Here is a 16,499-nt window from a genome sequence, read left to right as displayed (position 1 = left end):
TCCGGCTATAAATCTATTGTGACACGTCAAACTGAATTTATGAGCCAATCTGCTTGCGACAGACATGTTTGATTTGAAAAGGGAAAACAAATTGTAGTGAGAGTGACATTTGGAGCTGAATGTTTCTCAAAAGATCCCTTTGAAAGACGTTTATCCTTTAACATTTTCATGTTGTGTCAAAATGTTAACATGGTCCAACAACGTCTCCATCCATTCATTCATTACGCTGTATATATGGCTTATCCCAGGCCATTCCTGCAGCTGACATCAGGCATTGCATTCAAAAACGTACACCCTCATTAAACTCCTGTCGTTTTTTCACTTATATATCTTACGTCATTATAAAGTCTATACATCCTTGTTGCCATGGCAGCCCGGACCAAAAGCTGAACCAGAATCTGAGTGAATCCTGGGATGCAAGTGGAGGCATCTCACCATCACTAAGGAAAACACCACAGAGCCCAAAACAAATGTTTGCTGCACTGCTGTTAATAACATGAACACGTTCCTTGTCCTTAAACTTTGCTTCATACGTCTCTTGATAGAAAACAAGCAGAGAGTGAAGAGCTGTGAGTTTAATGGTTCAGTCAATGAGGTAATGTGATGTGTTCGGTTTAAATCCTGCAATACCCTGACATCCATCCATCACTTTTTACACTACAGCATGTTGTGTCTTACAATATTCATCTGGCTCTATATTGTTTTTGCCAATAAAAAAAACCACCCGCACACACACACACACACACACACACACACACACTTGCACAAAGGCAGCTGCCTTCACACTCAGTGGAAGCAGGTGTCTGTGAATCTCGTGGGGTTTGGGGTTTTCTCTTTTTTCTTTTTGGGTGTAGTAGAAGATGATTCTACTACAGAATTCCCAATGTGAAAGTCTGCTGCTTGTTCTGGCCTCTGTCCACAAGACGACCCCACTGACTCCCACACACACACACACACACACACACACAAGCACACAATCTTCACTATCATCTATTTGCTATCAGTTTACACCATTAATGTTGCAATATATGAATAGGATTTTATACTGTATGAGTTTCACTTGAGGCAATAAGCATAACTGCAACCCCTCAGGAAACTATTTCTGTCCCAATGAACGTAATTTCTGTGTATATGTCCCCCTGAGACCCCCACTTGAGATGGGGATCTATGTTTGAGGGCACTGTGGTGGATATATGTGAGGTGGGGGTGCAGGTCGGAGAGGAGGGGGGGTTTAAATATAACTCAAAGTCTGGGCCCCTTGGCTTTCACAGCCTCACAGGAAAACAAGTGTCCCTCAAGAGACTGAACATGGAGCTCATACACGCGTGTGTTTTTGGAGAACAATGACTTTTAGAACTGTGCACCGCTCTGAAGTTAAGTGTCAAGCTCGGTGTAAAAGGATACATTTTAACATAATAAAGTGAAAGAAGCAGACTTCAAGCTTATTCATACATTTTATCTCACTCCCATGAAGCTGCATAAAGTTTCCTAAGATCATTCACCAAACTGTCAAAGATCAAAAACAGGAGCAAGAACATTTTGGCCTTAGGTTTTTGGAAGTCTATTATTTCTCTCACTAAATCCATATTAGTGGAAGTAACGGCTTTTTGTATTTTCTTGCTTGGAGAACTTTTTCAAAGATGATCAAGTAAAGGAATTGAGACCATTTTTGGCCTTGAGCCTTTATGAGTTGAAGTATACCGTCGGGGACATTATGCCTTTTGCAACAGCCACTGTTTTTGTTGTTGTTGATTTTATGTATTAAGCAATTTGTGCAGGAATAAAAGAAGAATAAGAGAAGGCACACGAGTAGCCCCCTTTATCCACATGAGAAAAGGGGAACGGTTGAAAACATTTGCCTATAACCTTCACTGGCTGATAAAATGTCACAGGCATAGTAATTGACAGATCAGGAAGAAAGTTTTACGATTTACTCTGCACAAAACACACAATCCTTTGTGTCTGCAGATATGCGTGTGTGCATGTGTTGTAGAGGGGTGTGTGTATGAGGGCGTGGGGGGGGGGGTGACACTTTCCAGCCGTCAAATTACACTTTATTACACACCAGAGAGCAAACAACTTCATTCACTTCAAACAGTAAATGTTTCCAGCCAATAGTGCAGCTTCTGTGTGCTATTTACACTGCAACTTAAACCACTGCAGGATATTTGTGCAAGTTTTGACTAATTAAAGCTTAAAGATATGTGACCGTGTTTGTCTTAGAGCGACAGCTTTTGAATTACAGCTTCAACCTAGATTGTGTTCTTGAAAATGATATGACACTGAAAACCAGGCTGTATTAAAACAACACACTTTATTTAATAGGCAGGATAGAAAAGTATAAAAAAAACATAAAAACTTGGCATGCTTTTTTATAAAATCACTTTTGCTCAAAAGCTAGTATAAAAACAAGGCATCAAAAACATGTAGAAAAAAAGATTGTCTGCTAAGTGTCTGAAATGGGCTACTGCAGTCTTAGTATGAAAACACAATGCGGATTGAATATGCATTATATATAAAAAAAAAAGTACAAAACTATTCAAAGACATGACAACAGCACATAGGTTTCAATCGGGCTTTTGTTTGTAGCATCATATAACACATCAGTGTTTAGTAGTCTTGGTTTGTTTATATGGAGAACATAAAACTCAAGTGCAGGTTGGTCTTACTTTTACTGGGTAAAAGCTCATGATTTCAAACAGTAGTTCATTTAACATAGTTTGAATTCATAATTATACTATGTATTTATATATATATATATGTAGAAATAAAGGTGCCATCGTGGTAATCAGGTAATACTAATAAGTCTGGCCCCTTTTATTGCGACTCATTATAATTCATAATTTAATAATGACGTAACAACAGACGTAGCTTCTCTCGCTCAGTAGTTCGGGGTTAAAAAAAGAGGTGGCACAGAGCAAACACTTGAAATTTTCAGTAGACCCATTATATCCTATTTAACGACAAAGATAAAAAGCAACAGAGAAGTTTCAGAGGTCAGTTTTATGCCTTTAGATATACGATAATGCTAATAGGGCTTTAAATACTTAACTTACAACACTGCTCTGTCGGCCAATTGGAAAAGAAAAAAAAACATCAGAAAGTCATCATAAAAACAAAAGAAATAAATTAATTAACTTGTTCTTTATATTAATATAAAAATTCGGAATTATTAATACAGCCCAACGCAAATTATATAGTCACCATATCCCATTTATGATACATAACATCCATAATGATACAATGACGAGACCAAAAGTGATAGGATGAACATTTATAAAAAAAAAGAAACCCAAATCAAATTCTATGAAAAAGACATAAAAAAAGAGTTATAGTCTTTGGTTGGTTGAAATCCAACAAGTGTGAGTGTAAAAACACCAGTGGCATAGAGCCTCTCCCAACTGTTGTACCACAACAAATACGAAATCCGCCACGCTGCGTCCAGCGCACTGAGTGTTGATGTTTCCGGATCAACACGTGTCACATGTGTCTACATGACCAGTGTCCTTGTAGGGTAAGTGTTAATGTACTTGTGGCTCTGCTCTGACGCCAGAACGTGCTCCTCTGTTTTCCCACAGGTCGCATGCTCCCAGGTACTGAGCTGCTGTTGGCAAAGGACGAAAGACGAATATGAGTTTTTATAGCACAGGTGCAATCACATGAATAAGTAGTTATAAATGCAAAAAAAAAATACACATACCTGTAGTGGGCTGCCCAGGGCTCTGCGAGAGACGGCGTAGGTTTTGTGTCCTTCCTCACTCAATAATGAGCTGGAAAGTAGGTCCTGAATGAAAATGCAAAACACATGTCAGCAACAAGTCAAACTTGCAAAGGGGGATGTATTTAACGTATTTTTAAGCCTTTAAGTGTTATTTTAGGCAAATATCAAGTTTTGAGGAAATGTGTGATCAGGGATGGTTTCACATTAGCAAACATGCACTGTGGTGTTAAAGGTCAAATTTAAACTTACAGGTACTTCCTGTGCGGGGCCGTTAGGGGAGAAGAGCTGCGTGTGAAGGTCTTGTGCTTCCCACTGCATGCACGGGCTCCTCTCACACGGGGACTCCACCTAGGAGCCAAAACACAGCATGGTTAAGTACGAAATTAAAACTAACATAATTTAAACTCAAGTATACTGTACTTATTTCTTTTGCTTTCGCGACATGAAAAAGTACAACTTCCTATGTCACATATCTTGCATGGTACGTGCATGTGTCATGGATAATTACCTCTTGTTTTATCTTCTTCAGAGGAGGCTGCTCGATGGCACACTCCATCGGCTCCTGCTTGATGGAGTTGACCATCTGATGTTCCAAAGGGATATTCTGGAAAAGAGACAAACCCCCAGTAAGTCACAGCCAAACTACAGCAAGAACAACAGTGGTTTAGAAGTCTACTTTATAGGTTTCTCTTACCAGTTTGAGGGGTCCGTACTTGGCTTCATGAAGGGCCAGAGCCGACCTGAACGGCGTGGGTGTGCGAGGTGACGACTCCATGATAGAACGGCAAATGTTTGGCGTTCTGAACCTGAGAGAAGAGAGAGAGAGAGCTGTTAAAACCCTTAGAGAGGAAAAATCGGCATCGTGTAATTTCAAAAGATTAGAGACAGAGCCGCTTACATTTCATTCTCTTTCTGTGGCCTGAGCGAGGGGTCGATCTGAGGCTTGGACTCCATCGGTAAGCTGTCGTTGTCCGAGTGTCCTGGGCTCATCGACTGGCTGAGAAACTGTGAGAATAAAGGACGGGAGATGATCAATCAACGAGGTCAGACAGGTTGAGTTTTAGAGTATAATAATAATCTGGCGGATCACGCGAGGACACTCAAGTTGGACACGACAGAGATGGAGAGGGAGAAAAGAGTGGTCCATCAAAAGATGATTTATAGATGGAATGATTGAAGTTAGGAGCAGGAACACTAATTCTGAATGATTGGTTGTTGTTGTCATTGGATGGAAGTTTGGTGATTGGATGGATTCTAACCACATTCGGCTACGTTAACTACCTGCGAGGGCGAAAAGGGAAGATTTCTGACTGTCGAAGGCTTGGGAGTGGAGCAGATGAAACCAGCCCATGCATCGTGAGCAGTTCTGGAGCCCTGATTGGGCGAGACCCTGTCTGTTCTGAGAGTGCTCCTATCCATGAGCTCACTGGCAGTGGCCTCACCCAATGAGGAGAGGCTCTGGGGGAAAGGGCGGGGAAAATAGGGGTCAAGGCCGACCGCTGGGAACGATTTACGTTGCTAATTGCTGAGCTGTCTTTTTTTTTTCCATCTGGATACATGTTACACAAATATGAACAGAGTAAACTTAAAGCCTGAGGACAGATTAAAACTCACTTTAAATACATATTGCAGATACTTACTGAATCAATGACAGATTCCATGAACTCTGGGAGAGTATTCGAGAACGTTGGGCTACTGTGATGACTGTTGCTGTTGTTGTTGTTGTTATTGTTGCTGCTGCTGCTGTTGGTATGTGCACGTGCGGCCGAGGCGCTCTCCTCCGGCAGGCAGCTCTGGTCGAGGGGCAGGGCGGGGGCAGCAGCCTGGTGACGAGGTAGCAACAAAGCCACACCGTCCGGGCTGTTGGTCAGGCAGCTCTGGCTGGCCCAGCTTGGATAGGGCAAAGTCATCTGGAGGAGAAAAAGGAACATAAAGATTGAGGAGACGGAAAATAACTGACGGGCAATAATCTTCTGCGAATATGAGCAGCATAGGAGGACAAGTGAGAAAATGCAAGCAAAATCGTACAGGAAGGAGAAAGGGAACTTTAATGTCAGGGGTGGGTGACAGAAGTGTAAAGTGGAAGGTTGCACAAAGGGTCACACACACACACACACTCACACACACACACACACGACAAAGTGGTGATAAGGTCCTATTTCATCACTTCAGCAGAAACAGACCCCCCAGATGTTTCCTCCTCCTTATTCACACATACACATCCAACCACTGTCCTTAAAGCCAGGGTCACACACACACACACAAACGCACGCACACATGACTCACTGGTAGTGATGGCTGGCCTCTCAGCTCATTTTCTGTTGACATGAGCAGCAGTTCGATCTCTTTCACCCTCTGCTCCTTCTCAGGATCCTCCTCACCATAGTGTCTCTACGAGTAGAAGTCCGATTTTAGTGCCTATTAAGTCATCGTCAATCAATCTTCGCTTGTCCCCTCATAGGGATTGATTACATTGCGTTTACTTGCTTGTCTTTTACCTGTATAGCAGCGGTCCCGTGCGGGGGAATGTTCAGGATGTTCAGATGCAAGGCCATGGGGAAAGGCACCTGTTAAAACCAATCAGAAACAAATCACATGAATGAATCTCCTGCCGCTACGTCGTTCAGTTTTCCTGCCGCCATTCCGACTGTTACTTTAATAGCCCACTCACCCTGTGTGTGTTGGAGATGTAGGCGTAGTTGTGCGGCGACAGGGGAGGCAGCTGCCCTTGATTGGGCGAGTGATTAGGGAAACCCATGATGTGATTCGCGGCCTTGATGTAGCCGTGACCGAGGGAGAGGGCCGAGCCGCCGTTCTTGGCTGCGCTCTGGAGGTAGCCCTCCTGTTCCACCTTTCGCCTCATAGTGGAGTTCCAGTGGTTCTTTATGGCGTTGTCAGTCCTGCATGGCACATAACAACTTACCGGTTATTGATTATACGGTTGATCAGTACAGAGTTATTACAATCGTAACGACAGCATCTGTTTGCCAGGTTTGATCCTAGGTTTTCCTCTAAATAAAAACCCCATCCAGTTCTGATATTTTATACTTCCTTTATTCTGTAATCCTATTCAGTCCTATCTTTCAAAATAAGGGTAATACTTCCTGTATTCATCCATCTTATTTCATGTTCTGTGCTTTTGTCTCTTCTTCTGTGTCCTCGCCTAGCTAGCTTCTAATCTTTCAATCTTTTTCTCTGCCTCACCTGCCAGGGAGCAGCTTCGCGATCTCCGCCCAGCGATTGCCCAGCTTCTCATGCGCCTGGTAGATGATTCTGTCCTCCTCCTCAGTCCACGACGTCTTCTTCACCTCCGGGTTCAGGTGGTTGTGCCAGCGCTCGCGGCACTGCTTGCCGATCCGCCCCTTCAGGTGCTTGGCGATCACCGACCAGCGCTTGGCTCCGTACTTCTGGACCAACTCGATCACCTGGGGTGGAAATGTTTGTGTGTGTGTTGGGGGGGGGGGGGCAAAAGAGGAAAGGCAAGAGGGGAGGAGGAAGAGTGTTGAAAGGGAAGAGAAGTGAATGATGGCAGAAAGGCATGAGCAAAGAGGAAGGAAGGAGCAATAACAGGGAGGAGAGGGAGAAGTACAAAGAAAGAAAGATAAAAAGGTAGAGAAGTGATAGGTAAATGTGAGGTAGAATAGATGGGATAGAGAGAAAATGAAAGTAAGACTTGTTAGTTTCTCGATACATTGTAACACTGGACACATCCCCTCTCCTTCTTTTCTTTCCTCTCCTCCCTCCTTCCCTCTTTCTTTATCTCTCCACTTTGAGGAGGTGATTGAGAACACCTGCTTGGTGAGCACCGAGGGAGTTTCCAGTGGAACGTTAGCCGCTCTGCTAATCATTACAGCGGCATCTGGGTGGAAATACAACTCCTTCAGACTAGTTCAATAAATACACTGCACCGCTTGCAGGGGACTAAACACATTTCTTGTTGGGTAAGGGCAACTTTTCAGGAAACCAGAAATGTGCAACAGCGGCAAAGCACTTGCTTCAGAATTAGTTGCCTTAATCACACAGGAACATAAAGAAATAGGTTGATGTCCCCCCCCCTTAGATGGCATTTGATTGTTTCCTGTGTTTGTCTTCAACTCTGTTACACTAAAGTTAACAAACCCTGGTGTTAAAGGTCATCACTGGTGGCACTCCAGAGAGAAGCATCTTCAAGTAAACAGTTTTATTCTTTCACTTTCTTTAACGTTTTATTTTTTTATCTTGTTTTTTCTTCCTGCTACAAGAACCAGAAAATCATGAATCAATTGTTCGGCCTCGGTGGAGGAATGCGCTAACTGTGCTCTAACATGTACTCTTTTGCGTGGATATTCACTATTTCACGTGTCATCCATAAAGTACAGGGTGGCCTGTTTCTAAAAGAAGGTTTTCTTACCCTCTGGTCCTCCTCTTTAGTCCATGGCCCCTTGATGAGTTCTGGGTTCAGCACCTTCTGCCACCGATGCTGACACTGCACATCTGTTCGATTCTGGTATGTCAGAGAGCAAGGGAATTAATTATCATGCGTATCCTATGGGAGGTCAAACGCATATGTATGTATGAATATATAAATACTATAAATCAGCAGAAGCTTGGTGCTCACAGAGAACTGGCCGAAATGAAGCAAAAACATCCTAGTTTGTCACCGCAAGACTGGGTTTTGTTTACATTTGTGTTAACTTCCCCCTTGTCTGTAAGCCTGTGTGTATATAGTATGTGCATGCATGTGTGTACCCACAGATCTGTGACTTACAGTTAACAAGCTTGCGATGAGCTTCCAGTCTTCTGATCCGTGAAGCTCAACAAGTTTCTTCAACTTCTCATCCTGAAAAAAAGCAGATGTTGCACTTTGTTAGATATAAAATATGTTGCTGCAAAAAAAGGCATCATCCACAGCACTTTTAAAAGGAGTATAACAGTCAGCAAATGTGGTTTGACCAGACATTAATAAAAAAAAAAAAAAAAGGTTTGTGGGGACTGATCTCTCCTGTGACGTCATCTCTGTTTAACACGTGAAGCGTGTTGTATGGCATTTTGAATGTGTGTGTACCTCTTCTCGTGTCCAGCGCGTTTTGCCGAGGTGGCGTTTCCCTGCCTTGGCCATTGATCCATCGTAATCATGTTCATACATCTCAGTCTCCTCCTCATCCTCCTCACTGCTGTAAACACTGCACCCACAGAGAGAGAGAGAGAGAGAGAGAGAGAGAGAGAGAGAGAGAGAGAGAGAGAGAGCATTTAAAAAAAGAGGTGGTGGCTGTGTAAAAAAGAACAGTGAAAGGCAAATAAAAGCACAATAAGTACTTGTCTACCTCCAAACTACTCCCTAATCATCTCTTTGCAGAGTGCATAAAGAACTCTGCCTACTCTTTAACTCATCAGGTGTCAACACAGACAGAACCAGTCATTCTTGAAGGTTTGGGTGCAGGCGGGCTGTTCGCCAAGACACCCACAAGGGGAGAGAGAGAGAGAGAGAAGGTGAGAGAAGGAGCGAATGAGAGAGAGAACAGCTAGTGGGAGGGAGGGGGGGTACGGATGAACAGGTTCCAATGTTTTTAGTTTCCACAGATACTGGGATTGGCACATGCAATCATAATTTCATGACCCCTGCGTGTTCAGACCTGCAGTGGCGTTGTACAGCACAGTCAGGCACACACACACATACACAGTTTTTTTAACCAATCAGAATGTAGAGTGTGCGCAAGGTGGAAGTTAGGTAGGGTTCAGTGCAACAGGTGAACAGGAACCCCACTGAGGTGTGTGTCTGTGTGTGTGTGTTCAAGATGATATTTAGTGTGGATTATCTTCCTTATTTTTTGTTAATTAACTCAGCAACAGCAATGCCATGACCATATGGAGAATAAAAGCAGCAAAGAAGATTCAAATGTAAAAAATAAGTAAAAACATGTTAAATCACCACACAACCCGTGTGTATTTCAGAATTAAAAAAGATATAATATATACACATATGTATATATGCATATTTCTTTTACAATAACTATGACATCCCAAAAAAAAGTTATTTACAGAAAAAGCCATTATAGAGTGTACATACGAGGAAATAAAACACGTTCACATCAAACTCAACTCTACAGTATGACCCATCAAATGAAAACATCATGACCACTTCAGTTGAGACATTTTACTCAAACTCTCCTCAGGTTTCCTGCGTCAAAGCATGAGAATAAACCAAAAACCCAACTGGTGCTACAACTACAGTCCAACCTGATGCTTCATTTAGTGACTTTAAGATGCTTTTTTTCAGGGTGAGGACGTAAAAACAAACCGATTCCCCTTCAGCAAAGTCCACAAAGCGGAGGACGCAGCCTCCTCTCGAGTCAAGTGCACACCGAGGACGCGGTGAGGGCGCAGTTTCCCAAATACGTGCGAGCGTCCATCTGGGACAACATTCCGCTCCAACACCATCTAGATGAGCCATTTACATTCTTGTACGAGATCAAATCTCCCTTTAAAAAGTGAAAACAAGAACTGTTTCAGTGTGGATCACTGAGGATGTGGTTCCTCCAGGGGACATAGTGAAATACAGATATTTTTCAAAACCTTCACAAACTTAAATTCTGCGATGTGAGATCGCTTGTTGCGAAAGTGCACGAGTGTGTTCTTGCTTTTAGTTTGTGTTTATTACAGGCTCCGATTAAAACCAGGGTCCACGCGCCTTGGAAGCGCACAAACGCGGCACGCGCCTGTCCACCCGCCTAATGAGAGTAATGCGTGTGCATGCAAGTATATGCATGTGTGTGTATATGCATGTGTGTGTGTGTATATGCATGCGTGTGTGTGTGTGTGTGTGTGAGGCTCCTTTCTCTCTGTGCACTGACAGCAGCGAGCGGCGCACATGCCAGATGACCACCACCTGTCATGAGCGCGCGAGCGAGGGCACCCGCACCGCCGCTCCGCTTTAACGGGACCAGGCAAACACAACTCCGCAAACACAACAACAACAACAACAACGCGAAACAGACAAAAACGCGACCAACGAAACACACACTGTCAACAACATGCGGCTTTAACGCGTCAACCTCGCGTCTCCAGGAGCAACGAGAGGAACAAAGTAGATCCACAGCGGATGAGATAAATAAAGTTGCGTGTGTTTGGACGTACCTGTTTCTCGGCCGCCGGGCCATGTTGTAGAAGTGTGTGTGTGTGTGTGTGTGTATGTGTGTGCAGGTTTGAGCTCTGAGTGACTTGTCCCGGCAGCAGCAGGTTGACATTCATTTAAACTGCGGAGCCTCCGCCGCTGCTCCGCCCTCCTCCAGCATCCCGGTCAATTTGGCGCTCCTCAAGTGCGCCTGCGCGAGGTTGAGCGGTTCAAAAGCGTCGGACGCCTGCGTTTTGGTTCATGGCTGAGAAAAGTTGTATTTCTCACATGGAAGTAATCGACAAGTGTTGGACGAGGAGGACAGATCAGTTCAGCAGTGCGACTACAGCAATGACTACATCTACATGATAAAAATAACTTAATATAAACAAAGTCAAATACAAACTTTAATGCAAGTATGAAACCAAACCCTTGATGTATATCCCAAGAAAGAAAAGTACTATATCAACCTCAAAGCTTGAAACTCCTTCACAAATGCCACATCAAAATATTACAATAGCTACAAATCCACAGATACATAAAATGCATCATGAAAACATTTAACGAAATACAAGAAAAATGATTTTAAAACCAGATTTTAAAGAGTTGCATTGAGAACTGTGTTTAAATGTGTAAATGCACAGCATTTTTTATGTGACGGAGCACTTTGTAGATGTGATTTTTAAAAACGTCTGTGTAAAGAAAGTTTATTATTGTTATTATACTATACACTTAAGAAAATAAAGAAAGAAAAGAGTGAAAGTAACACTGCAGTGTAAGTAATTAGTAATATTCTATATAATAAAAGGCAAAGCAAAAAACAGGAATTGACTTAAAAGAACTAAGAGATGCAATTGTGGTATATGCTGTAAGTGGATATGAATAAGTTAAAAGTGGTTAGATTATTTTTGTTGCTTTAAATATTGCACTGTACAGAGCTGATGCTTTCCAAGTGCATGCAACGAAAATTGAACGAGGCGTCCGTGAACGCAGCATGAACACTCCACAGTGTCCTCCACGCTGAAGGCGCGTTTTGCTCGTCCGTCCGCGCTAAACACTTTTCGTGAGTAACTTCTTCTGCGGTGAAAAGCAGAAGGAAACGCAGCCTGTGTCTGGACAATCTATTCAATTGCGGATTTTTTTTTTTTTTACAAGTGAGGGTGAAACCGAAGTTGTGCTGCGCGTGGAGTCCCTGCTGGTTCCAGATAACATACAGATGTGTCTAAGTGATAATAAAAGCACACACAACAAGACTTTGCCTTATCGTTCTCTTATCGTCCAAAAGAGCCTTTGTGCTCGTCTAGACAAAGACAGTTAAAGAAATGCGCACGGGCACTCCAGCTCTTTCTGTGTGAGTGGATTTATTGCACTAATAATAAAGGGCAAATTGAGTACATTCAACTTGTTCCTCAAGTTTCATTTTGACTTTCTTTAATCGCCCCTGATGAATTAATTATTAACAGGCCACATATAAATAAGGAACAAGTTCAACCTGCTTTTCCCAGCAACTCTCTTTTAAAGATGAGATGCTAAAACTGCTCTCCTGTCTTGCATTTAGGGAACTGTGCAGCATGTAACCATTATTATTTTGTTTTGGTTGAGTTCTCCATCCTCCCTGTGCCGAGACTGTAGTCGATGAACCATTCATTGCGGGAAGGAGGAGGAAGAGGAGGAGGAGGAGGGGGGTTAATACTTTATAAATGTGTCTTCTTATTGTATTAGTTCCTCCATACGCGACCGTATTGTCCTGGTCACTTGTAATTACTATCGCCCCAGACCAGCCTATTGTCCCAGGGCAGTCATCATAATAGTGGCCTGATAAAGACACACACACACACACACACACACACACACACACACACACACACACACACACACACACACACACACACACACACACACACACACACATACTCATACACACATACTCATACACACACTGCACATTTCCCTATTTTATGCCACAGTGTGGACAGAGTGATCACTGAAGTGAAGCACTTAGAAAGGAAAAGGAAGATTTTCAGGACTGGACATGGCTTAAAAAGATGGATACTTAGATCTGTCTAACTAAATGAAATGCAGTTTTAAGAATATAGCTGTAAAATGTGTCATTTCCATATTAGTTTTATAAGGCTGCTCATTTCTGACACCATTAGTCTTTAAGTGCTGCTTCTACAACTGCTGGCCTGAGATATGATGGTTGCCTGCAAACCTGCGCCTACAAATCCTATACAAACCTATGAACTCAGACGTTGTTGCAGTCATTTTTGCCTGAAAGACGCGGCACTTTATTTTATCAAATGTTAATTATATGACAGCATTGCAATAAAAGTCGACCCATGTAGAGAGAAAAATGGGTCAGAGAAAATGGAAACCAGCACAATGTAATAGAACATACTTCATATGTGATCAGTATTTTCATATTTGTCTTTAGTTTTCTCCACAGGCCCTACATGTGTGTTTTCCCTCGAGGATAGTATTAAAAAAACCAGGTTATCTGAAACCAAATAAAAGGAAGGGAGTCAGCGTATGCAAATACCCTCATACTAGGTTGTAGTAGGAAGCCTGAGACCCATTGACTCCAGAGGGGGGATATTTGCATGGGCGCGATTGGACAGGTTAAGGGCAGGTATTGGGAAGGCTGCCCCCTTTGTAGAGCCTTGTGTGCACAGGTTGGTTAATTTGAATGATTCTTAATGACGGCCCCTGGGTTTTGAGATATATTGTCCCACCGTCAGGTTTTCAAATCCAGGGAAGGCCCCCAGTGCGTGTGCTGTGCGTATTTGCTCGTGAGTGTGTATGTAAAGGCCTGCACTGAGAAAAACCTGATCCCGTAAATGGTAAACATAGTAAATGTGATCCTGTATGGTTATGTGCATGCAAATACATTACTTCACAAAAAAAAGTACTACATGTGAAATGTGTAAATGAAATTTAGTCTTAGTCTTCAAACAAATCACTACTGATATAAATTTAGTTTCAATATTTGGTTTTGATTACATTTCATTTAACAACATGTTACTTTAAGGACCTCACATGTGTTTCTTTATTGGCTCCATTTGTTTGAACCACCTGTCCAAGACTACCCAGGCTGTAGGTTTTGCATTTTCCCCCCGGAGGTGAGTTCCTCTTCCCATGATGCCTTGTGCCTTTGGAAAATTATGTAAAGCATTACCTCATACCCATTGCCAACTTTTGGGAGGGAGCTCACCCCTCACCCCCTTTTGTACTCAAGGCTTTGTCTCCTACAATTACACCAGGATTAGTCTGTTTTTTTCAGATTTACATGCTGTTGTTGACAGATTTACAATCCTTTGCTTTCACTTGTTTCCATAGATACCATCACCATCCAACTGCTGGCAACCATGTTTTGACATCTCCTTGAACTGCATAGACTTCAGTTACAAAGAAAATATGATTGTTAAAAACGAATAGGTTTATTAATCATACATATTAATATAATATACTTATTATTTTTAAAAGCGTCTATCCACTGATCCGGTCATTCTTCTACCAATCTGTCCATCCATCTGTTTAATCCATCTAATCAGTCCAACATTAATTCTCTCTTAAATCCTTCTTGCCTGCCACCAATTCCGCTCTAGAACAGACTTTTTGCAAACTCTGCGGCCGCAGCACAGATTTGACCAGAGTGCACTTCAAAGATGTTCAGAGGAAACAAATGTTCAGATCCTGAGTAGAGGTGTGAAAATTCACACATCAGCCCTCCGGCTGCACAAACACAAATTCAATTCATCTCGACAATTGACAGCATAAAGAAAGCAGAGAGACTTCATCAGTAGACAAAACAAACAAAAAAACTGAAAAAAAGTTATTTTGGTCACTTGAGACTAAAGAGAACAGTGAAAGGGAAAATCTACAAACCCTATCACAATTTATATTGGCGAGACTGTTTCTACTTTAAGCAATATGTTCCATTTCCATTACAGATCAGATGCCGTTTGAGGCCTTTGGTTTTAAAATGTCCCAGAAACATTTAAGTGATGCAGAGAAAGAGTTCCCTCTCTGTCACCTGTGTGACCCTGTAACATGAGCATCTTTGTGTGTGTGTGTGTGTGTGTGTGTGTGTGTGTGTGTGTGTGTGTGTGTGTGTGTGTGTGTGTGTGTGTGTGTTCGTGTGTTCCATGGGTACATGTGCAGTTGTTTGTTTTGACATGTAGATGTGCAACTTACACTTCAAAACACAGGAAGTGGAATTTTAGAGGGGAAACCTCCACCCACTCAGAGACGCATGTGCACGCGCAGACACACAGGCACGCACACGCTTACCCAAAAGTCAAACTTAAGGCACAATAAATAAAGAAGCTCCTCAATTAACGTCCCTCCTTCCTGATATGAATGATACCCTTCTGTTTTCAATTGAAGTTGCTCCCTGTCAAACTGCCACCTGCAATATGAGCCATTCATCGTGAAAAGGTCTTTACAATTACCTAAGCACTTGTCTTTCTTTATTCCGCTCTATTTTTAGCTCGGGGAGACACACCAAACCTCATATTTCATTTCCCCGTGACGATACGTAAGTCTACTTCACCTGCATCACTGGTATCAGATTAATCTTTGTCATTTTCATCTTCTTCTGTTTCACTGGCACATGAGCCACTGTACATGAGCTCAGGACGACACAATGGATCCAAAATCCCACTTTTGTACATCTGCACTCTTATTTGTGACTAACATGTGCATGTATGTGCAAAGAGTTAAAAACATGTCTACACAAACATTTGCGTGAATGCACAAGCACACACATCTTATTTATTTCCTCTTTGTGGTAGATGGGCTATATTTTTCTTGTGGTACAAAGATAGGAGGAAAACATGATGTCACTCATTGTGTGTGTGTATGTGTGAGGTGTAGAGTGTGGGCTCAGATGGGCTGGTCTCTAACCATAGGGCATAACCTTTAACAAAAAATGGTGTTCAAGATCACAGGCAGGATTTTAACCTGTAAGTGTCTTTCAGTCCTGATTGTGAACAATTCAACTGAAATCAGGTTTGTGCAGAGGGGACACTTTTCAGTGTTCACCTGTGATATTGTGCCTTCCTCTAACACATTAATAACACATGGTCACAAATATGAAATTCAAGTGTCTCCTCATAAAAAGGACCAGTGTTTGTTTCTGTGTATGCAGGTCATTTGCAACCGTATTCAGCACAGAGTTTTTTTTTTTCTATCTAAAGCGTGGTCTCTCAGTTTGAGAGCAGGACTTATTTATTTCAATTTCAGGTTTTGTAATGCTCTCACTCAAAACCTCAGATAGCCTCTGCTTGTGCTTAGATTTGCTCTGCTTGTGCTCAGACTGTGCGCTTGCACCCAAGAGTAACACACAAATGTATAAAAATATACAAACTTTATTCATCAGAAGTCCACTGACACTCTACACTTTACATTTGGTTACATAAAGTTAATTCACCAAGTCTTTAAAAAGTCTGTGTATGTACTATTGAAATCAAATTTAGTTACAAACTATTTCTTACAATGTACAAACAATGGGAATAGGCGATAGATAGATAGATAGATAGATAGATAGATAGATAGATAGATAGATAGATAGATGGGTGGATGGGAGGATGGATGGAGATGGAGACCCAGGCCACATTGGTGGAACTGCAACCGGAAGTGATGTCATCGAAGAAGAAAAAAAGTTAAAAAAAAGTTATTAATAATATT

The 16,499-nt window shown here is 42.2% G+C and overlaps 1 protein-coding gene across 2 annotated transcripts; it reads right to left on the bottom strand.

The window, feature by feature from the left end:
* Nucleotides 1-2,305: 2,305 nt before the first annotated feature.
* myb (v-myb avian myeloblastosis viral oncogene homolog) lies at nucleotides 2,306-10,981 on the bottom strand. Of its 2 annotated transcripts, none has more exons than XM_034579315.1 (15): nucleotides 10,835-10,981; nucleotides 8,766-8,883; nucleotides 8,469-8,540; nucleotides 8,112-8,204; nucleotides 6,926-7,146; nucleotides 6,393-6,621; nucleotides 6,220-6,288; nucleotides 6,008-6,112; nucleotides 5,362-5,631; nucleotides 4,620-4,726; nucleotides 4,416-4,527; nucleotides 4,230-4,325; nucleotides 3,971-4,069; nucleotides 3,701-3,784; nucleotides 2,306-3,604 (listed from the first exon to the last, which is right to left on the bottom strand). In XM_034579315.1, the coding sequence occupies exons 1-15, from the start codon at nucleotides 10,942-10,944 to the stop codon at nucleotides 3,491-3,493; spliced, it is 1,899 nt and encodes a 632-aa protein (XP_034435206.1). In that variant the 5' UTR covers nucleotides 10,945-10,981; the 3' UTR covers nucleotides 2,306-3,490. The 2 variants fall into 2 exon arrangements, with proteins under 2 accessions (XP_034435206.1, XP_034435207.1); XM_034579316.1 differs by having other exon boundaries at nucleotides 2,306-3,601.
* Between the last annotated feature and the right edge of the window lie 5,518 nt (nucleotides 10,982-16,499).

This window comes from Hippoglossus hippoglossus, chromosome 24 (genome assembly GCF_009819705.1).
Source record: "Hippoglossus hippoglossus isolate fHipHip1 chromosome 24, fHipHip1.pri, whole genome shotgun sequence".
Lineage (NCBI taxonomy): Eukaryota > Metazoa > Chordata > Actinopteri > Pleuronectiformes > Pleuronectidae > Hippoglossus > Hippoglossus hippoglossus.
The sequence above is the reverse complement of the archived record's forward strand: the minus strand, read 5'-3'. Positions and strand labels throughout refer to the sequence as shown.

Coding starts and splice junctions, on each gene's coding strand:
- myb (XM_034579315.1), bottom strand. CDS start 10,944: ATGTCAACCTGCTGCTGCCGGGACAAGTCACTCAGAGCTCAAACCTGC. Junction 6,289..6,392: donor ACATCTCCAACACACACAGG/GTGAGTGGGCTA, acceptor TGGTTTTAACAG/GTGCCTTTCCCCATGGCCTT. Junction 3,605..3,700: donor CCCTGGGCAGCCCACTACAG/GTATGTGTATTT, acceptor CTTTGCCAACAG/CAGCTCAGTACCTGGGAGCA.